We start from the raw sequence: 25,778 nt of genomic DNA, 5'->3' as shown, positions 1-25,778 counted from the left end.
TTGGTTATTAGAACTAACTGTTTATCAGTCAACTCCATTCTTATTTCTGCAATGTTTGAGAAGTATTCGGCATGTTAGACGGTCTGACCCCTATTATATTAGATAAAGAAACAGACATTATGACTACTTGGGAGGCATTGTTTATGAGGCTTGTCTGCACAAGGCTGATCTACATTTTTCTGTCTATGCCAAACACACCACTGTTGTTTTTTACCTGAAAATAAGACCCAGTCTCAAGTTACAGTAAATGTTTTTTTATTATTATTATTGTTTCAACCTTCAGTCAAATAAATAAATAAAATGCCCTAACCAACTAACTAGCTAAGTGACTGACTAAAATAACAATAGTAATACTACTACCACCACCTAATACAAAGCAAAATCCATGGTGTCAAATTAACACTGCTGGGCATCTACATATGTCCAAGATGGTAAAAGTAACACTGAAGCAGTGTTAAAGTTAATAAGGTAATGAATTAATCAAGATTTATTGAGTGATGATTATTCCTTATTAAAGACACCTAATGTTAACAAGCAGAATCACCAAAGAAGAAAATCACATTTTTAGTCACCATTACAGTGGACAGTGTTTACTTTAGTTGCGCTCTTGACTTTGACATTTTAACATTATGTAGTGTTTTGCTGCTATAACTGAGTTATAACAACCAGAAAAACAAAGAACAAAATCATCATGTGGAGATTATTATGGATTGACCTGAATAAATTATCAGTCAATCAATCAATTACTTTTATTTATGTAGCGCTTATTGATGATAATCCCTAGAAATTAAGGGTCCACAACTAAGCAAGCCAGAGGCGACAATGGCAAGAAACCAAAACCTCATCCATACAGAATGGACAAAAAAAAATCTTGGGAGAAACCTGTTGGGGCCAGTGTGTGTGCGTGTCTGTTGTTCTGGTCTCAGATGGACGTCATCTCTGGGTGCTTATCTACCATTTGATCTGGATATGAACTGAACAAGAGGTGGCGGCAGTTCTGGGGCTTCGTGGCCAGGGTCAGGTTCCAGGTGGACATGAAAGGATGGAGAGATATGATAATTAGCAGAAAGTTCGAGCTGGTACCTTACTTCATTAATCTGCTTAACAATCTTGAAAGGACCAACATACCTTGGGCTGAGCTTCCTGCTGGGCAGCCGCATCTTGATGTCCCACATAGAGAGCCAGACCCGTTGTCCAGGTTGGTAGGGAGGGTGTAGGCGTTGTCTTCAATTAGCTTGGATCTCCTGAATCCTGACGGCTCGTTCAAGACGCACATGAGCACTGTCCCCCATCTACTCACTATGATGGATCCACTCGGCAACAGCCGGTACAGTAGAGGGTTCTCCAGACCACGGGAACTTGGGAGGTTGAAAGCCTAGGACACACTGGATGGGGGTTAATCCTGTAGATGCCTGTCACAGTGTGGTTTAGCGTGAAGGAGCACTTGACGAGAATATATAAAATAAACGAGTTTAATCATACACATATACAGGATAAGTACCTTGGGCAGGTAGGCAAACGGGCAGGTGAACTAAACCATATAAAACATAGAACTGAACAGTAAATATTTAATAAATAAGACACAGGTGAAAACGCTAAAAATTTACTTAAGTAGGTCACAGAACACATGGCACATGACAAAAACAACAACACAAAAGGAGTCCACATGTGACAATGCCTTCATGAGGGAATTCTGAACGTACACTGCCCAATACGGATAATTCGCACCAGCGATGTTGCTTACGGCTGCATGATGAAGGTTTTCAGGTACATAGTGCTTTCCAGGTGGGCACTGTGCAGGGGCTGGTTCTGCCTATTGTTCCTGTTGAATCTCCTCCATTATATCCCAAGAAACTGGAGCTAATATCACAGTGGGAGGTAGAATAGAGTAAGGTACATCATGCTCCAGAAGAAGATCATGGCGTGATAGTGCATCAGCCTCAAAATTACTGTTATCACAAAAGCTTTCATAATATGTTTAATGTAAAGTACTGTACTGCTACAGAAAAAGATCTAACACAGGAGTCAAGGGTCAAGAGCCCAGCTAAATCAAACACTGATCTCCATGGTGGTGATATCATTGTAACCAATAAAGCATCAATATCTGATCCTCTGTAATTCTCAGTAAGAGCTTCTGTAGATGTGTGAAAGAAATAAAATCAGTCTGGTTAGTAATGAGTGAAGTGAAGTGAAGCTGTTTGTGAACATGTTTAATCTTCCTCTGCTGAGCTCTTCAGAGATGCCTTAATGCCTTGATGATACCTTATTTTTCCTCAATTATGTTGATTGTTAGCAACATCATTGCATTAGTTATGAACAACTGACAAATCAGGTAGCATGTTTTCTTAAGTCTGTTTATATGTTATTGGTAACATGTTGCTTATTGATATTCATTAGATCATTATATGTTATGCAGGTTTCGATAACATATCTGTGGTGGCTCAGGTGAGTTACACATCCTGTTTTTAATATGAAAGTGTACTGTTTATGAAGTCATTGTTTCTCAAAAGAAAGTCAGTTCTCAAGCATCAATAATTTTGTCTTAACCAATGATTAAGACTTTGAGATTTTGATATCAGTTTGAGTTGGGGAATATCAGCATATGCTTTTGTTTTGGGAGGTTTGTTTCAGGGAGTTCTCGCCCAGAACAGAACCATTCCACCAATCCAAACTATATGCTTATTGCCAATAATCTTTGACCATAGTGGTCTTGATAGAAGTTAGTTAGTTCTGACAGTTAGTCGAGCTCACATCAGCTGACTCTAAGCTGATCCCTGTCTACCTATAGGAATATGGCATATATCCAAGAATCCTTATATGAGGTCCCTCAGTATCAGCAGTTTTCACATTGCTCCATAGCTAATTACCCTCCTCCATCCCCAATTCCTCCTCTGTGAGTCAAGATCTCCTTGAATTAGACTAATTATAAAACATGCACTAAAACTACTGAACTTTAACAATATCTTTAAAGCATTTGTTTGATCTGTTCTGTTTACCCTGGGGGATTCTCACTGCTCTCCCTGCTCTCATTCATGCAAGGCTGCACAGGGAGTTCTGGCCCAGAAAAGAGCCATACTGCCAATCCAATGTATGTGCTAATTGTCATCCATCTTTGATGATAGTGATCCTGACAAAAATGTTGAAGAAAAATTTATTAGCATTTTGCATGTTACATTTCAAATTTTACCCATGTGCTCTAATAGAAAACAAGTACTCTAACAGAGAAACTGCAGTCCTGGCATTCAGAAAAAGCTGAGGTCTATTCCTCCATGGGATTGGCACACAGACTCATGGGAAAGCAACTGAGAACAGAGATTTGTATTTATAGACCATGATATGTGTGAAGCTTTCATTTTCTTTTGAAAAAATTAAGATCTGTATTCATCAATGTAATAAGAACAGCATGGGTTAATGAATGATGTTAGAAGATAGGATAGGACAGTACACAGATAATCATTGTGTGGTTAAAAGGAAACTTGTTTAGCCTTTTCTTTCTTCATAGTTTCATCAGCTTCAGTAGTTAGAACAGCTCACTGAAAAGGAGGTTTCAGCACAATGGATTTTAATGCAAAAAATGTCTCATTCACTGATTTCAGATTAAATGGATTCTACAGCCTAGGGCAATGGAGGCCTTTTTTGTTTATCCCTTTCTTTCTGATGTTTCTATTAGCTATCACAGCAAATTGTATTATCATATATTTAATCATATGTCAAAAGTCTCTGCATTCTCCTATGTATGTATTAATTGGTGTTATGGCTGTCTTAGACTTGATCATGCCTGTATTTTTTGTACCTAGCATGCTTCTTAGTTTTTTATTCAGCTGGAGTGGGATATCTCTAACAGGTTGTTTGATACAAATGTTTGGCATTCATTTTGTTGGAACATTTCAAATTACACTGCTTTTTTGGATGGCACTGGATCGTTACTTTGCGATATGCAAACCTCTGTACTATCATAAGTACATGGAAGTCCCTAACTTTCTGAAGTTTGTCTTTGCACCAGCAATAAGAAATGGGCTCCTGATGATCACCATGGTCTCTCTGGCTGGAAGACTATCATTTTGTGCAACAAATGTTATTGATCACTGTTTTTGTGAGCACATGGCCCTGGTTCAGTTAGCATGTGGAGATATATCTATTAATAACATTGTAGGACTTTTGTCTGCTTTTCTTATACCAGCAGCCGATTTTATTCTTATTACGGTTTCTTACGCTGTGATTTTTACCTCTGTGTTGAAATCTGGAAAAGCTCACATTAAGGCCTTAAACACATGCATCACTCACTTAATTATCCTGTCCATTAGTTTGTTTTCTGCTTTGATTGCATTTTTGTCATACAGAATAAGAAATAACATTTCTTCCAACAACCGTATATTCATAAGTATCATTTACTTATTTTTTCCAAGTTGCTTTAACCTAATAATCTATGGTTGGAGAACAAAAGAAATAAGACAATCATTTCTAAAGTTTATAAACAATGCCAAGGTCTTTGCATTAAAAAAATGAATGATTTTTTATTAAGACATTGATGCTACATCTAATCCTGACATGATAATGCAGTACATTGAAAAAAAAGAAGCTATTTCTTTGAGGGAACAAAGTTGTATATATCTTGCAGATAAATTCATTATTAACATTAATAAAGCGCAATATATTATCGAATAAGGTAATTCTAGTTACTTTTCTGTTAAAATCACAATTACTTTAAAGATTAAACGCATCTGTACTTATGTGTATCAGAGTTGTAAAGCATGCCTACTATTTTATTGCTTTTTGTTGTTTTTTGTTTTTTCATGCAGTAGTGCATGAAATATCATACTTGCCCTAGGCTCTCTAAACAAAGCAAAAACAAAATAACTACTGCATTTAATACATGTGTTATGAGCAGAATATGTTGTCAATACTGTATGTTCTTAATGTTAAAAGACTTTCTGACTGCTGTAACAAGCGTTATAAGAGCAAATAAATCATTTAGAATCCATCTCCAATAATTCATTCATCATAGTGAATGACTTCTAGATTTCTTCTTCCTTCAGAGCTACAATGGCAAAGTCAAAAAGCAGCTATTGCTGGTCTCTGCAAGACAATAACGTTCCGTGAAAGTGAAGTGCACATTTCAGTGAAGAAAGACCATATTTCTGTGGAATTTGTTGAGGGATGCTGGGGTGGAAAAACTTTTTCAGTATTGGCAGTATTGGCAGTATTTCACACCAAAACAAAAGATAACGTCTACTGTATGCTTTAATGCTTAAAACGTTTATAATTTTGAATTATACATTCAGACAAGCTCAGTACCGATTAATTTTTTGTCCTCTATTGGAATGTGTACAAAGAACTGTGGATGACTGAAGGTCACGAAGGATACATCCAAAGCATCCGTTAAATTCAGCTGATTGAAGGGTGAGACACGGCTGTCTTTCAAGGATCATTCTGATTAAGACGGCCTTCTGCAATATTTGATGAAGTGGCAACCCTTCTGTGTCATTATCGCATTTGGATACCAAGTTTAGCCTTCTATAGACTGTGCAATTTCAACAATCTTATAAGATCATTACAAATCACACTGTGTGACAGGAAGCTAATGAACTTGGGCATGACTTGTATGACAGTGCAATGTTACAATGCAGGTTACTATTAAAGAATAAAACGTTATCAGCATTTGCTAGTGGTAAACAAAAGTGCATGACAATATGTGCTGAAAAAAAGAAGAAGCTGTGGAAGAGGAAATTAAACTAGCACTACCACTGGTACAAAAACCGAACCAGCACAAAGGAGAGATGGGAGCAGCACACAGACTCATGGGAACACAGCACTTTTTACCTCTGTGTTGAAATCTGGGAAAGTTCACATGAAGGCCTTAAACACCTGCATCACTCACTTAATTGTCTTGTCATTCAGTTTGACATCTGCACTGACTGCTTTTTTGTCATACAGAATAAGAAATAACATTTCTTCAAGTATCCGTGTATTCATAAGCATTGTTTACTTATTTTTTACGTGTTGTTTTCACCCTATAATTTATGGATGGAGAACAAAAGAAATAAGACAAACATTTCTGAAATGTAAAACAATGCAAAAGTCTTTCCTTTAAAAATATGAATGAGTTGTATGAACAAATGGACAAGCAACATGACAAAACACTGGAAATGAGCTTGTTTTGAGGGAAGAAACAAAGATTTCTCCTAAACACTTAAAGCATCTTAAAATGTGATTCTGACAAAGCAAAAACAAAACATTTGCTGTGAGCTAAATATTATACATTTTGTCATTATAAATGGCTCAAGAAATCTTAAACTCTCTTGGGGGATATTAACGTTATTTCACAAATAAAATGCATATGGATTATTCTTTAATACTTTCTCTGTATGTGTGGATTGCCCAACCGGATTGCCTTATATTTATTTGACTTTAAAATGTGATTTAAAATGTCTCTATAGATTGGTAAAGGTACATCTATACATATCTTTAAAATGTGTTTTGCATTTCCTCAGCTGTGCGTTGTGTTATAGATGTATCAGAGTACATCCGTATTGCATGTTTCAGCTTCTATTCAAACATACAAAAACGGTTTATGCCTATGGTTGTGCTAAAAATAAGCCATAAAACCAGTGTGGCCTAACAGTGCATGATGGGGGTTCTCTGATCAGTGAGCATACATAGATTATACATAGACATTGTGTTTCGGGATTTAATTAGTGCACTAGAAAATATTCACTAGGACTCTGGAAAAGACTATGGAATGTCTGATATTTAAAGATAACACTACAACTGAAAAATTACATCATATATACAACGGACGTCTCTCTCATTGAATACAGGTCTAAGGTTACATGCTTGCCATGCTACCTTCCACACCAGGAGGAACATTTGTTATGACCGTTAATTGGTGGTCATTAAAATCCAGAGCTTACAAAACCAACACTGCCACAGAAACGGTAGTCCTATGATAAAAAAAAATAGCTTTTTGCTCATGGGAAAATGACAGTGTATTTAGATTCTGTGATATTTCTCAAGCATTCATTACACTCTGATAAGATGAGACGTCTTACCTAGAGAGAGAGAGAAAGAGAGTGAGAGAGAGAAAAGAACTTCCTAGCTCTGTACTATATATTTAACATATAAATATGAAATGGAAATTATCTTAAATACTAAAAAGTTTCATTTCTTTATTTTTATTCACAATGCCATGGCTGACACTGAAGGGTATCTTGGTGTTGTTGAAAGGGAACTTAATTACTATTTTTTCTTTTTCTCTGATGTCATTTCTTTAAACACTGCATACAAAAGGAATTTTGACAGATTGAAGCATGAATAATTTTACTGCACAAAATATCTCATTCACAGACTTCAAATTTAATGGTTTTTACAGTCTAGGAGAATGGAGGCCTTTTTTATTTATTCCTCTTTACTATCATAAATATAAGGAGATCTGTAACTTTCTGAAATTTGTGTACGCACCTCTAATCAGAAATGGACTGCTGATTGTTGCCATCGTCTCTCTGGCTGGTAGACTTTCATTTTGTGCAACAAATGTTATTGATCACTGTTTTTATGGAGCACATGGCACTGGTTCAGTTAGCATGTGGAGATACATCTATTAATAACATTGTAGGACTTTTGACTGTTTTTCTTGTGCCGGCTTTAGATTTTATTCTCATTACTGTTTCCTATATTGCGATTTTTACCTCTGTTTTCAAATCTGGCAAATCTCACACGAAGGCCTTAAACACCTGCATCACTCACTTAATTGTCCTGTCAGTTGCTTTGATTTCTGCTTTGATTGCATTTCTATCATACAGAATAAGAAACAACATTTCTTCCAATAACCGTATAGTTATAAGTGTCATGTACTTATGTGTTCCAAGTTGTTTTAACCCAATAATCTATGGATGGAGAACAAAGGAAATAAGACACGTTTTTCTGAAATTTATAAACCAAAAGGTCTTTTCTTTAGAAAAATGAATGTTTGCAGTATATGATAGCATTATATTATATTGAAACAATGATACATATAAAAAGACAATTTTGCTTTCGAGGGAAGAAAAGCTAGGCTACCAGTAAAATATATTTTAAATAAATAAATGCACATTAAAGACAATATGTATATTAAAAAGTGTACAATTTATGTCTTTACAAACACACACATATATGAAACATCAAACACAGATCACTGCATTGCCTTTTCAGATACGTGAACCAGTCCCTTTTTTTTTACATTTACTTCAAGCACAAAATCAGCATGAATAAACATCAGAAACTTTTTTATTTTAACCATGAAACACATCGATTTTTACTTTTAAGTCCACTGAAGTTAATCTGCTCTCCTGTCTAATTTGTGGTTAAGGCTAGAAGGGATACATCTGTGGCTACTGGACATGTGCACATCATTATACAATAACATAATTTGTTTCACAATAATAATGTACAAAAATAATAATTATTTTTTTTTTAATTATTGTTCCTTAACGAAGAGGCCATGTTGTATGTTTTTCTGGTTATATTTGCATATTTTTTGAGCCAACAATATAATATAAAACCTATGTAAATGGTTTTAAAAAGCACATGGTGCCATAGTTTCATTACTTTACAGTGTCGCATTGACCGTCTTTTTGCAGTAAAGGACCTGTCATAGTTTAATGGGAAGTGGGAAGATGACATGAATCAGCGCAAGGTTAACTGGTATGGGTAGGTCTAAGGGTCAACAGTGTAACACGCACACACACACACACACACACTCTCTCTCTCTCTCATACACACAGTACAGTGAGTCCTTTACACAGTCTGATATAGCTGCATTTAAAATTTAACTGGAAATTTAGTACTGGCCCTCAACTGAACCTGGTTTCTCCCAAGGTTTTTTCTTCTCCATTATGTCATGGATGGGAGTTTTGGTTCCTTGTCCTTTCTTGGTTGGGGACACTTAATTTCCAGTAATTATAATCAGTTTCATTACAAAGATCCTATTGAAACTGAGCTGATCTAGATAACAACGTCTCTGCATTCAACAATGAAATGCCTTTAGCTGAAAATTGAGTGGTTAATATAAAGTGTTACCTTAAAACTAATCTTCAAATTAATTTTCATTTAGTGATTACAGCAACATTTTGATATTTTTTTTGTTTTTTTACATAAATCTTAGGCTGTTTTAAAAGCTGAAAAAACTTCAAAAATGTTGTTCTTTTAGGCACATACAGACAAGAATCAGTGTATGTGTGTAAGGTTTTGATCTAAATAATTTTTGTAAATGCATCTGTCTTATGTTGTTCACAGTTCACAGACTTAACCAACAAAAAATCTAATTTATTCAGGTCATGATGCTCATATCAAAAACAGTATCATGTCCACATGATGCCTTTTGCTCGTCTGGTTATTATCATTCAGTTGTAGCAAACAAACATTATGTAATGCTGTAACATCAAGGGTAAAAGCCCAACTAAACACTGACCACTTGTGGTTTTTGGTGATCATTTGGTGATATTTGGTTCACTTGTTATCATGTGTCTTCAATAAAGGACAATCATCACTCAATGAATCTCTTAATTACCTTATTAACACTGCTTCAGTGTGGACACATATAGACACCTGGAAGTGTTCATTTAACGCCAGTGATTTTGCTGTGTACATCAAAATCATATTACAAAATGTTCAAATTCCTAAATTATAAGTTTAAGTTTGGATAGTGCATCCTAATGTCTGTGTTCAAAAATGTGAGTGACAGTTAAGGGGTTAAAGGGATCATATGATGTTGCTAAAAAGAACATTATTTTGTATGTTTGGTGTAATGCAATATATTTATGCGGTTTAAACAACAACATTTTCCACATACTGTATATTACTGTTCATTCATGCCCCACCTTTCTGAAGCACGCGTCAATTTTACAAAGCTCATCATTCTGTGAAGTGAGGTGTGATTGGCTGAATACATCAAGCATGTGATGGAAATGTTACACCCCTTACAGTTCTGTGATGCCTTTTCCCAGTGCAATGACACAGAAACAATAAAATCACAGGACAAATTAAGATCATAAGTGATATTCTTTAATTATGATTCTGCCAAAATATTACTGCTGGTACTACTAGATCTTAGTGCTGCGTCTGACACTGTCGATTATAACATATTTCTAGAGAGACCAAAAAACTTGGTCAGGCTTTCTGGGATGATGCTCAAATGATTCAGGTCATACTTAGAAGAGAGAGGGTGTTATGTGAGTATATGAAAGCATAAGTCTAAATCAGCGTTTCCCACCCTGTTCCTGGAGGCACACCAACACCAGGGTGTGAATTATGGAGGGGTCTGACCCCCATAAAGAAGGGGGGTGTCAGACAGAAAGAAGACTATATGCGTAGTATTGTAGAATCTACATGAATTGACATTTTTAAAAGAACCGATTGAATCAATGATTCAGTAAACCATTCATACAGGCAGTAACTTTGTTTTTGAATGAATCAGCTGTTTGAATCGACTGAATGATTCACTTAATAATGTAATACAGGGATTTGTCACCACCTTCTGGACATTTGGAGTATCTTTTTTTAATTATTCAATATTTCCTTATAAATTTGTATGTTGCATTAAAATATTTATTTATCTTTAATGATAACTTTATCGTCACCATAATTATATTTAAAAAAATCACTTGACAGCCCTGTTTAAAACATAAAAATTCATGCAAATCACAGATACTACTATCTGAGCTTGTGTGTGTGTGTGTCTGTCTATGTGTGTGTGTGTGTGTGTGTGTGTAGATACAGTACATGTCTGAGCATCATTAAACAGTCTTTGTAATTAGATATAAATGCTATGTCACATGCAGCTTTTGTTCCAGGTTTGCAATTAAAAATGGCTATTGTTGATGTTAAAAGAAAATTGCCTGTTAACTTGGTGACCTGACTAACCAGGGTGACCTAGCATGGCTACTTGAAGTCAGTATATCGTATAACTGTTTGTTTCTATGGGTTAAAGGGTGATGACACAGCACATATCAAAGGGATGTATGAAGCAGGAAAACAAATAATCCCAATGCTGTAAGATTAAGTATGACCCCAAAATCTTTCTTATATTTAATACAGTCATGTGGTACCAACATATTTTTGGTAAATTACACAAATGTTCATAAACTGGGTCATGATGCAAGCTCAGTCACGATTGTCACAAACAAGGTTTTGTTGTGTCCTTAGGTTTTCCATATGTGGAAAACATTTGTTGCTCTTTATTATTTTAATCATGTACATTATTATTGTGGACAACGACAAAACTCTCCATATAAATGGTATGTGATTATTTGCAACGGGCATGACATCGCTGGTGTGAGCTAATTGGCCCCCTGGTGATGTCAAATGTCTCTAATGGTCAACTCAGACCTTAAGCCTGCATCCCTTGAGTGCTATTTAGTGTGTTTCTAGTGAGTTGAAAGTCAGTTTGACCCTGACTATAGTTATAGCAACAGAAACACAAAGGGCTCTTGAGATGAATCTAGCCAGGTAAACAGTCCAGTAATGAGTTAGAGATACTGAGATTTATTTATTTTTTCTCTCAAATTTGGAAACTGATTCCTGCTGTTCTCCACAGAGTTCAAAGGCCTACTCATGATTAGGCCTGAAAATACACTGAGTATCATATGACAAGCTAGCAAGGTAAAAAAGTATTATTAGCAGGTAGTGGCTTTTCATATAGTCACACAATTATAATACAGTACACTTCTTTGAAAGTGTTCTTAGTTGCATTTGTAGTTATTGTTGGTCATAAAAAACACCAATGACCACTACGACAGAAGCAAATATCACAAATAGGAAATGAACTCTATTGCTCTATGGGAGTAGCAAACTGACATGTGGGAAAACAAAACAGTATGTTTAGAGCTTATAAATTTTAATGAGTGTAATGAAAGCTTCAAACGCAACACACCTCTTATCTGACTGAGGTTAATTTGTTTTGTGTTGTCATTTTACAATGAATTCGTTTTATAAGACAGGGTTATATTTGTCACCATTGTGTAAATTTGTATTTCATTTCAGGGTATCCATATGTGGTTAAGTGGGAAACTTGATCAACTATAATTTCTCCGTTTTATCAACGCAACTTGTTGAAACAGAACAAAGCTTTCATCCAGCATGAAGGATCTTGCTGCACAAAATATTTCATTCACAAACTTTAAGCTGATTGGTTTCTACAATTTAGGAGAATGGCGGCCTTTTTGTTTATTCCTTTTTTCTGATGTTTTTATTGGCTATCACAGCAAATTCTATTATCATATATTTAATCAAATCTCAAAAGTCTCTTCATTCTCCTATGTATGTATTAATTGGTGTTATGGCTGTCTTAGACTTGATCTTGCCAATATTTTTGTACCTAACATGCTTCTTAGCTTTTTATTCAATTGGAGTGGCATATCTCTGACCGGTTGTTTGATACAAATGTTTGGCATTCATTTTGTTGGAGCATTTCAATCTACTTTGCTTCTGTGGATGGCACTGGATCGCTACTTTGCGATATGCAAGCCACTTAATTATCATAAATACATGGAAATTGCTAACTTTGCAAAATTTGTTTTCGTGCCGTTATTTAGAAATGGATTTCTGATGGTCACTATGGTCTCTTTAGCAGGAAAACTGTCATTTTGTACAGATATAATTGATCACTGTTTATGTGAGCACATGGCACTGGTTCAGTTAGCATGTGGAGATACATCTATTAATAACATTGTAGGACTTCTGTCTGCTTTCATTATCCCAACTACTGATTTTATTCTTGTTACAATTTCATATATTGTGATTTTTACCTCTGTGTTTAGATCTGTTAAGGTTCATTTAAAGGCCATAAATACCTGCATTACCCACATCATTGTTATAACACTTAGTTTGACTTCAGCATTGATTGCATTTATGTCCTACAGAATAAGGAGTAATGTTTCTTCCAGCAACCGTATATTTATGAGCATTATATACATTCTGTTTCCAAGCTGTTTTAACCCAATAATCTATGGGTGGAGAACAAAAGAATTAAGACGAACTTTTCACGAACTTATAAAGAAAAGAAATGTTTTACCTTTGTGAATGTCTGTGATGAATGGATGTTACAAAGTGAAAATGTGAAATTAGCTTTTGTAATGTATGTAAAGCACAGTCTATTGTCATATAATGTGAACTCTTATATTGTATTCAAATACATTTTATCTAATTGTTTTTTTTTTTATTGTATTTAGATAAAAATCTGTTTTCGCAGTTGATTTATTTATCTAACATCTACTGTGGTTCCCAACCATGTTGCTGGAGGCCTATGAATACTGTACAATTTGCATGTTTCCTTTGTCTGACACATCCATTTCAGGCCTGAGCTGACCTAAATGTTGAGCTTTGGTCATTACTAAACAAATAAGTATTTACTACAATAATTTTCACAAAAAATAAAAATACCTAAATCACAATAACATAAGTAAGCAAACTGATTGTCACTTGCAACGTCTAGGCATCACTATATTTTTCAGATCTACTGTTATGGAACTGCACACACAAAATAGTCTAAGTTTAGTAATAAGCATAATCATCATCATCATCATCATCTGATAATGATGATGATGATTGTTTTATCTCTTGGCTTGTCTGGCTACTATAACTCAATTGCAGCAACCAAAAAAATTATGCTATTAACTCAAGTCAAGATCCCAAGTAAAGGACAAATTGTGATTTTCTCCTTAAACACACAATTGTATTAAACTTTTATTAGAAATCCTTTTTTAAAGTAGCTAGAACAATTGGATGGAACCACTGTCCATAACTTAAAGTTTAGAGTTGTTTAAAACAAACCTCCTTATTTTGTTAAAGTTGAAGACATTAGGCCAGTTTTTAATAATCCAGAACATGTTAATTAAACTTAACTTGTTTAAGTTATAAGGAAGCGAATAAATTAAGGTGGTTGAACTTGGTTGTATCAATTTCACATAGATTATTCCTCATTCAGTGGTGTTGACACGACACAAAAGAGTTTACATAGATTCATAAAATTTGTGTAAATTAAAAACAATTTGGTTAGATGTAGATGTTTTATTGGTTAAAATGACGGTATCATCATAGAGATCAGTGTTTGTTTTAGTTAGTGTTTAGCTCTTGAGCCTTGACTCGTGTGTCGATCTCTGATTGTAACAATGCATGTTCTATTGTAAAACAGAGAGACCAATGCTGGAAAGTGGCAGATGTTATTTTTCTCTTTAGATCCATATGCATATAAAAAGGTGAACTCAGACATCAAAAGAAGCATATGAATCTCAACAATGGTTACAATTAACAAAATGCTTCACACAGCACATCATGCAATGTAACAATAATTACCAATGTTGAGGGCCATTTGATAAATGTTCACATCTATAAGCCTGATCTTAAACATATTTTCTTACTATTATTATTATTATTATTATTTTAAAGCATCCATTTGTAAATTACATTTCTTTAAGCGTCAATGTATTAAATCAAACAGAGAAACGCTAAAACACAGAGATTATGTAAAAATTATGTAAAAGTAACAATTAAAAACATAAATTTATTTGCTGCTTAAAAGTTAGATTCTGCATTGAACAAAAAGCTTGCTATAAATTGCTTAAAAACTATGTCTCAGTCCAACTAAAGCAAACACTGTTCTGGTTTAAGTCAGTTGCTCTCATATGTCTTTCTTCAGTGGTTTTTATTGTTAACAGCAGGTGTTCATCACTAATGCTCAATCATTGTTTAATCAGTCACTTAATTACTTAATTATCTCTTTTAGGACTTGGGATTTGACTTGAAACTTGCTAAAGGAATTAAAAGTGATTCTTAAACTACTGAAATGTTTGGCGATTCATTTTAATGTATAAAATCGTAAACTAATTTCTTATGTGTAACACTGACTGACAGAAAATGAATGTACAAGCTAAAAACAACAACAAACATGTCTAATACTTCATGTAAAAGCCTCTTGAGACTTGTTAGACACTATAAAAAGCACAGGCATACTGGTGATTTGCAGTTCTTCTAAAACAGTTTATTCTCACACATCGCCACATCACAAATAAAGAAGCAGCAACAATCATTCCAAGGTGTATCACACAAGGTATATAAATAATTTAATGTTTGTTTTAAAGGTATTGAAATATTTAACAAATTGTTCTTTTAACAAAAAGTACATTGTCAACTGAATAAACCTATAGAAACATATATATATATATATATATATATATATATATATATATATATATATATATATAATATTGATTTATTTATTTATTCCACAGGTCAATAACAGAACTTTGGCTAATGCAATATGGAAAATTCAACATCTTTTTACTTAATGTTGTTTGAAAACGTTGGATATATAAAATACGCTTTATTTAGTTTGGGATTAATTCTGTATTGCACTATCATATTTTTTAATGTTCTTACTATTCTTGCAATATTTCTGGAAAGGACATTACACCAGCCCATGTACATTCTGATTTCATGTTTGTCTGTTAACTCTGTATTTGGTACAGCTGCCTTTTTCCCAAAAGTACTGACAGACTTACTGTCTGATATACACTCAATCTCCCGTGAATTATGTATCTTTCAGTCTTTTGTGATATTCACATATGTAGCAAATGAGTATACGATATTAATGTTAATGGCATTTGACAGATTTGCTGCAATCTGCAAACCTTTACAATACCACACCATAATTACACCACGGTTTCTAACTATTTTAATAGTTATAAACTTGACTCATACAGTGATTTTGCTTGGTATTGCTGGTATTTTAACTGCAAAACTGAAAATGTGTGGAAACAAATTGTTTAAGGTATACTGCCACAATTATGAATTAGCGAAGCTTTCCTGTCAAAACCCTATAATTAATAATGTTTATGGTGTGTTTTTAATAATTATAACTACTGTTATTCCTTTAAGTTTAATATTATATTCTTATATAAAAATTCTTATCATTTGTCAAAGAAGCTCATCACAATTCAAAGGCAAAGCCTATCAAACATGTATTCCACATGTAGTGGTACTTTGAATTTCTCATTTGCAGTTATTTCTGATGTCACTTTAAGTCGGGTTGTGACTTTAAATCTTCCTGTAGGGTTGTCAGTTTTTCTTTCACTGGAGTTTCTTATCATACCACCCATCCTCAACCCACTTGTTTATGCTTTAAACCTGCCTGATATTCGCAAAAAATTCTTAGCCTCATAAACCCATTCAAGTAAGTTTTTTTCCTGATGTAGCCTAATAATTGATTTTATTATATTTGATATTTTAGACCTGACTAAATTTTTTTCAGATTAGTGTCCAGGATCACAAAATATCCCTTAGCTGCACTGGAAAATGCAGGACTCAAAAAACCATGAATGTCTGGCTACTGTCCTTCAAGAAGAGGGTTTTTTTTGTGAGCTAACTAAGCATCCACTCCCAAACACATAACCCATATAGCATGTGTAACATCCTTCATAATAAAGCAGGAGAACAGTGACATACAATTCTTAGCATTTCTATTGGCCACAATGTCTAAAACACAGATTGTGATGACATGACAAACAATACAGCACACAAATACAAAGACGTGATTTCCTGAAGACAAATTTCTTTTTATGGTCTTGCTCTGTGCTTCATTACCTGACCTCAAATTCAGCCAGTCAAGATTGCAGTGTTTTGTATACTGTCTTATTACAGTGTCAATGCCGTGGAGCCTGTAAATTGTATTCTTTATTTTCTTTTATTTTCACTAAATTATTGCATATGTAAATATACTGAAAATTATTTGCTGAAGCAGCATTATTAGTTATATTTATTCTTAATTTTATTTTATTATTATTTTATAAAAAAATGGAAACTTGGGTAGACAAATATCTTTGGATCATCTATGCACAATACATTTATTGACATCCTTTAGCAACTGCTAGGGGTGGTTGTATCATTGTATGTTTTATGTACTTCAATAAAGTCAGATGAATAGGAACATAGTGGGTGCATCTAAATGGCATACTTCCCTACTATACAGTAGGAAAAAGAATAAGTATGTTTGAATCCTTAGTATTTGTGAAAGAATATTTTATTTTATGTTTTATTTGGATATACGTTTAATATGCCTACTTAATAGGAGGAAAAAAAGAGATTGCAAAGAAATAAAAATGTCCAAAAAGCACAGTGTTCATAAAAGATTAGGCAAGAAATCCCTGGATGTCCTACCGCTTCAGCCCAATGTGCATAGATAGAACACTTTCCTAACTCAGAATATATCCAAAAATCCAGGGGCTAAAGATTAAAATCCCATGAAAACCCATAAACTAAGCAGCTGATTTTAGCAGCAAAGGAACCAAGTCATTACTTTCAAATCGCAAGCAAATCTCAAGAAAAATCACAAACAAAGTTTAAGTTAATGAAATAATTAAGTGACTGATTAACACCTGCTGTTAACAATCAACATCACTGAAGAGTGATAAGAGAAATAAAATAACTGAAAAGGTATATAAAAAAGTTGGACCTTTACAGCAATACACAGAAATTTGCTTTAAGAAATTAAAAGATTTTGTGAAATGCTGAATCAAACTTTCAAGTGTCAGCTTCACTTATAAATAAATATTTTTGGTTTAAACGACTATGATTTTTCTAAGTTATTAAAACCAATTCACAACTATCCTAAAATGGCTGATGCCGCAACCTTCCTAGGAACAAAAACATTTAAAAAGGTTTAATGATGTGTTAGGGATCTGGAAGGACAACCCATTAGCAGATTGAGGTTTATTGACAAAACAGACAGATACAAGAGGGTAGTGAGGTGAACAAGAACCAGTAAGCAAAGGGCAGTGCGCTAGAGCAGAGAGCCTCCAGGGTAGAACAGGTGGAGTAGGCGAGTCAGAAGCTAATTAGGCGGATCAGGAGAGTCGGACACCCACTAGGGCGGATCTGGTGGCTTGAGACCCCGGGAAGTAGGTGGGCCCTAAGAAAGGGACGAGACAAAAAGACAGGCAAAGCAGGCAGCCATCTTGTGTAGTGGCTCTGGTAAGGTGGCCATTTTGTTTAGTGGCTCTGGTAAGGTGGCCATCTTGTGTCGAGGCTCTGGGGAGGCGGCCATCTTGTGCAGTGGTTCTGGGGAGGCGGCCATCTTGTGCAGTGGCTCAGGTGTGGTGGCCATTTTGGGGAGTGGATCAGGTTGGTGGCCATCTTGGACAGTGGCTCAGGCGTGGTCGCCATCTTGTGCTGGGGTTCAGGCGTGGTCGCCATCTTAGCCAAGGGATCAGGGGTGGTAGCCATCTTGTGCAGTGGCTCAGGCAGGGTAGCCATCTTGTGAACTGGGTTGGATAGCAAAGCTGCCATTACAGTGGTCGATGCAATATCCACTTCCTCCACAATAAACCAATCGCGATCACTGACCACACAGATATTAAGGCACAAACTCCACAACTCCACAAACTGTGCAAATGACCCTTATGAACAAGTTGTGTCTTCAGTGAGACACTCCAGAACACAGCAAGCATGGTCGAAAGCTCCCCATGTGGAGCAGAGATCCTCTAGGGCAGCGCGCCGGAGCAGAGAGCCTCCAGGGCAGTGCGGGCGTAGGAGTAGCTGAGTCAGATGCCAACCAGGGTGGATCTGGTGGCTTGGAGACCCCAGGAAGTAGGTGGGCCCTAAGAAGAGACAAGACACAAAAGACAGGCAGAGCCAGAACTGAAACCCTCTAGGGCGGACTGGACTGACCATGGCAGCATACATGAGACCAGGACCTGAAAGAAGCAGAGACAAAGACAGAAAACATACAACGGGCAATCAAGGCCCCAAAGTCCGAGAATATTCACTCCAGGGTCACACCTGGCTGGAACATTTTCAGAGACCCAAAAGGAGGACACACTTCCTTCTCAACAGAACACGGTTCTACCAAGTTCTTAATCTTTTACATAATATAAGTGATTACTGTGAAATTGAGACCAATTTACCAACTGCAGACCTTTCAAATGAGAACAAACATGAAAGTGAAGAACAATAGGTTCATAAGACACATGATATATAATGCTTTATTTCTAATGAACTTTAAACCAACTCAGAGATCAGAATTTATAGTCTCCAAACAGGAAGTGGCAGCAGAGGAAGCAATCACAGTTCATTCCGAGGGGAGGGCTCCCTCTGCTGGCTTGGCATAACAGGAGGTAAGGGGTAGGGGATCAGGTCAATAATGTTAAGCTGGGCAGGAGCCTCACCATGACTACCAGCTGAAGTGTTGTCCCTAGAAAGAGAGAGAGGTTGATGAGCGCTTATCATTCTACCTATTGCTATCTTGTGTATGATCATTGCCTGCCTGCCTGTTTCCCGATTGTTGGATTTGCCCTTCTGTTTTGTCTGTCTGATTGGATTGCTGTTCTGGTTCTGACCTTCTGCATGCCTACCTGTTTATGATTGTTGTCTCAAACCTCAAAAAAACTCCTGCAAAAGGATTCCAACTCTGCCTCAGCGTTCTCGTTACAGAATACTTTGCATACCCCAAATCCAGCGGATGTTTCAAATCTTCAAGCTGCATTCACCTACCAAGGAGAATTGCTCAAAGAGTTACCAGTAGCAACTGACCAAGCTGCAATCAGTTATAGAACATCTGACTCATTTTATCCAAGCATTGCACCCCCAACATCCCAGACGGTAAGATTTGCTCTCCCCGATAAGTTTGATGGTAACATGGAACAATGTAGGTGCTTCATCGGTCAAAAGTTAAAGTGTATCTAAACCATCAAGGGGGTAATTTCGAGTCAGAGGAAAAGAAATGTGCATTTCTCATGATGTTATTGACTGGCAGAGCTATTGACTGGGCTTCATCGGTGTGGGAAACGGATTTGCATCTTAAATATTCCGCAAATTACTTCCTTCAACAAATTCAAGAAGTTTCTGAATACCCTTCTGGTGGTAAGGATATCTCCACTCAGCTCATCAATTTCACTCAAGGTAATCGACTGCCGCTGACTATGCTATCGCAGCTTGACCGCAGCTTGAACCACAATTTGCAAACGGAACTGGCTTGTAAGGGTGAGATTTGTCTTTTCTGATTTTATCACTTTGACAATTAAGATAAATAACTTGCTGAGACAAACCCCTACCACAAGAACAGTAGAATGAACTTGCAAAGAACTACTCATATCCCTGTGCCTTCACCCCAACATGACGAACCCATGCAGCTTAACGTGATCACGACTTTCTAGAGAGTGAGAGGGAGAGATGTCGAATTAATCATCTGTGCCTCTATTGTGGAAGGGCAGGACATCGCAGCCTTGGATGCCTGCAAAAACCCCAACAATCTTGGGTGAATATGGATCATTTTGCTCTACTTAGCAACAAAATACTAATGTTAGCCATTACTCTTGAAACTGATGGACTTTCTATTGATCTCACAGCCATGATTGACTCTGGAGCTGCTCTAAACCTGATTGACCAAAGTATCATCTCTAAATTCCAGATTCCTACACAACCAAGTACTCCACCCATTCGTATCACAGCCATCAATGACTCCTCATCGGAAAAGATATCACCTATCAAACCCAAACACTGACTCTTCATGTGGGTATTTTACATCAGGAACACATTTCACTGTATGTAGTAGATTCCCCTAAGCATCAAGTCATCCTAGGCTTTCCTGGCTGGTGAATTAAAACCTTAGTCAGACTTTTGTCATAGTCACTGCATCCCCACCAAACCTGCTCCTTGATGACCACTAGCATAAAAAGTCCTGAAACCCTCAATCTTGTCCAAATCCCTGTCTGTAACCAGGATAAGTCTGAAGTTTTTAGGAAGAAAAAAAGCCACCCAACTACCACCACACCGTCCCTAGGATTGTTCCATTGATCTGCTCCCCAATGCTATGCCTCCTAAAAGCAAGGTCTACCCATTATCTCAAACTGAAAATCAGGCGATGGAGGACTACATCTCTGAAGCCTCGCTTCAGGTTTTATTCGCCCTTCACGCCTCCTGCTACAGCCGGGTTCTTCATTGTGGAAAAGAAAGGTGGAGGTTGAGACTGTGTATTGATTACCGGGCCTTAAAAACGTTATTGCCAAGTTCCGCTATGCTCTTCCATAGTGTGTTATGTGTAGGCTAAGTTAAAAAGATGTTTCTTTAATCTAGATTTAAACTGGCAGAGTGTGTCTGCTTCCCGAACAGAGTTAGGAGATTGTTCCAGAGTTTAGGTGCTAGATAGGAAAAGGATCTGTCGCTCGCAGTTGATTTTGATATTCTAGGTATTATCAAATGGCCAGAGTTTTGAGAACATAGCGGACGGGCAGGACTATAAAGTAATAAGAGCTCGCCAAGTATTGAGGAGCTAAACCATTCAGGGCTTTATAGGTAATTAATAAGATTTTAAAATCTATCCAATGTTTGATAGGAGCCAGTGCAGTGTTGACAGAGCCGGGCTAATGTGATCATACTTCCTAGTTCTAGTAAGGACTCTGGCTGCTGCGTTTTGGACTAGCTGAAGTTTGTTTATTAAGCGTGCAGAACAACCACCCAATAAAGCATTACAATAATCTAACCTCGAGGTCATAAACGCAGGAATTAATATTTCTGCATTAGAGGTTGAAAGCATAGGTCGTAATTTAGATATATTTTTAAGATGGAAAAACGCACTTTTACAGATGCTAGAAACATGATTTTCGAAGGAAAGATTGCCGTCAAACAGCACACCTAGGTTCCTAACTGATGATGAAGAATTAACAGAGCAGCCATCAAGTGATAGGCTGTGTTTCTAGATTATTATATGTGGGGTTTTTAGGTCCAATTATTATCACCTCTGTTTTTTCAGAATTTAGCATTAGGAAGTTACTCATCATCCAGCTTTTTATATCGACTATGCATTCTGTTAGATTCTCAATTTGGTGTGTATCACCAGGCTGCGCTGAAATATAGAGCTGAGTATCATCAGCATAGCAGTGAAAGCTAACACCATGACTCCTGATAATATCTCCCAGAGGTAACATGTACAGGTTGAAAAGTAACAGTCCTAGCACTGAGCCTTGAGGAACACCATATTTCACTTGTGAATGATATGATACCTCCTCATTTAATGCTACAAACTGATAGCTTGATGGATATGATCAGATGGATATGATGGATATTAAATCAGATAGATATGATTTAAAAACATGCTAAGGCGCTTCCTCTAATGCCAACATAGTTTTCTAGTCTATCGAAGAGAATGTTGTGATCGATAGTATCGAATGCCGCGCTAAGATCTAATAGCACTAATAACAGATAAAACCACGATCCAATGATAAAAGCAGGTCATTCGTGACTCTAATGAGAGCAGTCTCAGTACTATGGGACGGCCTAAATCCTGATTGGAAATCCTCGCAGATACCATTCTTTTCTAAAAAGGAATACAGTTGTGAGGATACTACCTTTCTAGTATCTTTGACAGAAAAGGAGATTAGAGATTGGTCTGTAATTTACTAAGTCTTTGGGATCAAGATGTGGTTTCTTAATAAGAGGCTTAACTACAGCCAGTTTGAAGGTTTTGGGAACATATCCTAATGACAATGATGAATTAATAATGTTCAAAATAGGATCTATGACTTCTGGAAAGCAAATCTTTTAATAGTTTAGATGGAATATGGTCTAACATACATGTTGCTGGTTTAGATGATTTAACAAGTTTGTACAAGTCTTCTTCTCCTATAATAGAGAAAGAGAGTAATTTTTCCTCAGGGGATCTAAAGCTCACTATCTGATGTGAAACTGTAGTTGACGGCAGCATAGTTACAATTTTATCTCTGATGGTATCAATCTTAGAAGTAAAGAAATTCACGAACTCATTGCAGCTTGTTGTAGTAATTATTTTCTGCAATCCATGCGCATTCTTTTATCGAAGAGGAGACATAACTTTATATTCCAAATCATTTATTCGACAGATGCATATGATACAAACATCAGCTGCTGAGTTCATTCACACAAGACAGTGTGTCCACACTCCAGCAGTTCTCAATATTTATCGTCGTCCCTCTTCAGTTCACACCCCCTCACGTTATCTGACTCCATTGCCCATTCGGTGTTGTATCCTCTTTCAAGAAAGCTGACCTCCTCATTCCATCTGTGACCTATAGAACCTGAAGAGAGACATACATGACCCTGGACCTCTCTCAACTCCCAAGCATGCAACTTGCTTATCACTTCTCTGCACGCAGACATAGGCCAGGGACGTTAGCTGACAGTTCCCTGTTCAACTAACATTCTTTTGCACAATATATTGCTTGCACAAATACCATACTACTTAAAAGATATATTTGCTATTTTGTATTTAAATACCATAGCGGAATATAATGCTCAAAATAAACAGTGAATTAATAATAATAAAAAATATAATAATGATAATAATATAAAAAAATAAAACATCAGTAATATATATTCATTCAAAGGATAGAAAATATCCTACAAGCTATACTCTTGGGGAATATTAGCACATGTTGATGTTTTATTTTGTTAATTTAGTTACTGTACTGAATAAATACCAGGGGTTGTGTTTGTTTTCTTCTAAAAGGGATGAAAAATAATCAGATCTTGCAATTTTTAATGCTTTTCTGTATGACAGGATACTGTCCTACGCCAGGCAATACGGAATACTTCTAGTTAGTTTTTCTCCACCTGCGCTCCATTTTCCGGGCTGCTCTCTTTAGGTGCGTGTGTTTCATTATACCATAGAGTCAGATTGTTTTCTTTTATCTTTTTAAGTGCAAAGGAGCAACTGTATCTAAAGTGCTAGAAAAAGAGAGTGCATAGTTTCAGTTATATCAAGTTTTTTGCATAGTTTTTACTATATACACCAAGTTAGATCTCAGGAGTACTTACAACCTACCGAATGGAAGACGGCCTTTCCTTACCACTAGGGGCACTATGAGTATCTTGTTATACCCTATGGACTTGCAAATGCACCAGCAGTCTTCCAATCTTTTATTAACGAGATCTTCAGAGACATTATCAACCAGTTTGTCATTGCCTACATTGATGACATACTCAGATCCTTCAAGTCAGAATCTGAACATATAACCCATGTCAGAACAGTCCTGTTCCGACTCATAGAGCACCACTTGTATGTGAAGGCGCCAAAACCGCATTCTTGGGCTACCACATCAGTCACCAGGGGTCAAAATGGACGACGTGAAGGTCAACACAGTATGATTGAATGGCCTCAACCTAACACTCATCAAAGAACTCCAGAGATTTCTAGGTTTGCAAATTTCTATCGATGTTCTATCGATATCGATCTTTATTCGAATTATAACCTGGTTGCTGCCCCACTAACCTCTCTTCTAAAGGGCAAGCCCACCACGTTGAGATGGACATCAGAAGCCACCCATGCCTTTGAGGCCTTAAAGGAAAGGTTTACTTCAGCTCCCATTCTCCAGCATCCCAAACCTAACCTTCCATTTATAGTGGAGGTTGATGCGTCTGATTGTGGCATTAGAGCTGTCCTTTCCCAAAAGCAACCACAGTCTAGTAAACTGCACCCATGTGCCTTTTTCTCTCTGAAACTATGCTGTCAATGAAGGCTGCTATTGAAGAGTGGCATCATTGGCTAGAGGGCGCAGTCCACGCATTTCAAGTGATCATGGACCACAAAAATCTTAAGTATATAAAGGCTGCTACATGCCTTAATCCCTGTCAGGCCCGATGGGCTCCTATTTTTCACCTGCTTTCAATTCACTGTTAGATATCGACCTGGAGAACAGTAAGGCAGATGCTCTGACCCAGAAACCATCCTACCACCCACCGTAGTCTTGGCGCCACGTGATCCTGGGATATAATGAAAAACAACAGGTTCAAGAACCCCCACCTGACCAATATCCTCCCAACAAGCAATATGTCCCCTCCAACTTGAGACATTGTGTTATGCAATGGGTACACACCTCCCCTGAGTGTGGACAACCCGGTATATCTCGAACTATTTGCCTGGTGCAGAACTCTGCCATGTCTACGCACAATCCAAAACACCAAAGGAACCACCTTCTGGCCTCCTCCAGCCTCTACCCATCCTCAACGTCCCTGGTCCCATCTTTCAATAGATTTTGTAACTGATCTACCTCCTCAGAAAATTTTATCACCATACTTGTTGTGATCGACCACCTCTAAATCATGCCGTCTAATCCCACTTAAGGACTCCTACTGCAAAGGAACTCCTGAATCACTCCTCCACTGGCTTGACTCCTTTCAAATGTGTTCTGGGCTTTCACTCTCTCATGTTCCCAGCGGACTGAGAACCTTCCTCAGTTCCAGCCGTGGACAACTGGGTCTATCGTGAGTGAGAGGTGTGGACAGTGCTCATGTTAGGCTTCAACGAGCCATCAGAACTCAAGCACTACAAGCCAATAGACGACCACACACTCTCCTACCAACCTGGTCAACGGGTCTGGCTCTCTACCAGGGATTTCAAGTTGCAGCTATCACAGGAAGCTCAGCCCAAGGTATGTGGGCCCTTTCAAAATTCTAGAGAGAATTAATGAAGTCACATACATGTTCAAGCTTCCTGCTAATTACTGTATCTCTCCATCCTTCCATGTGTCGCTCCTCAAACCGGTTCACTTGGATGTTGACTCCCAGCCATGAGGTCTCTGTGAATCGCCACTCACCTCTGGATATAGACAGGGCTCTCGCCTATCGGGTAAATGAGTTGCTAGCTAGAGTCTAGGGCGAAGAGGGGTCAGGCTCCAATACCTAGTGGTAGGAGGGTTACTGACCGGAGGAGAGATCATGGGGTAGCCGCCTGGGGATATTCTGGATCCGTCCTCATCGAGCAGTTCTATCGAGCCAGACCCAAC

The 25,778-nt window shown here is 37.0% G+C and overlaps 2 protein-coding genes and 2 pseudogenes across 2 annotated transcripts; all 4 read left to right on the top strand.

Annotated features, from left to right (window-relative positions):
* Positions 1–3,555: 3,555 nt before the first annotated feature.
* On the top strand, positions 3,556–4,506 carry LOC122359437 (olfactory receptor 52N2-like). The gene has a single exon (XM_043259738.1). The coding sequence runs from the start codon at positions 3,556–3,558 to the stop codon at positions 4,504–4,506; it is 951 nt and encodes a 316-aa protein (XP_043115673.1).
* A 2,801-nt stretch (positions 4,507–7,307) lies between these two features.
* On the top strand, positions 7,308–7,962 carry LOC122359340 (olfactory receptor 52L1-like). The gene is given in 2 exon segments (XM_043259637.1): positions 7,308–7,547; positions 7,549–7,962. Coding segments are annotated over 2 exon segments (654 nt in total).
* Positions 7,963–12,111: 4,149 nt separating this feature from the next.
* Positions 12,112–12,800, top strand: LOC122359339 (annotated as a pseudogene).
* Positions 12,801–15,289: 2,489 nt separating this feature from the next.
* LOC122359536 lies at positions 15,290–16,205 on the top strand (annotated as a pseudogene).
* The last annotated feature ends 9,573 nt before the right edge of the window (positions 16,206–25,778 follow it).

The sequence above is a fragment of the Puntigrus tetrazona genome, chromosome 15 (assembly GCF_018831695.1).
Source record: "Puntigrus tetrazona isolate hp1 chromosome 15, ASM1883169v1, whole genome shotgun sequence".
Taxonomy (NCBI): Eukaryota; Metazoa; Chordata; class Actinopteri; order Cypriniformes; family Cyprinidae; genus Puntigrus; species Puntigrus tetrazona.
This window is presented reverse-complemented; position numbering and strand designations above follow the sequence as displayed.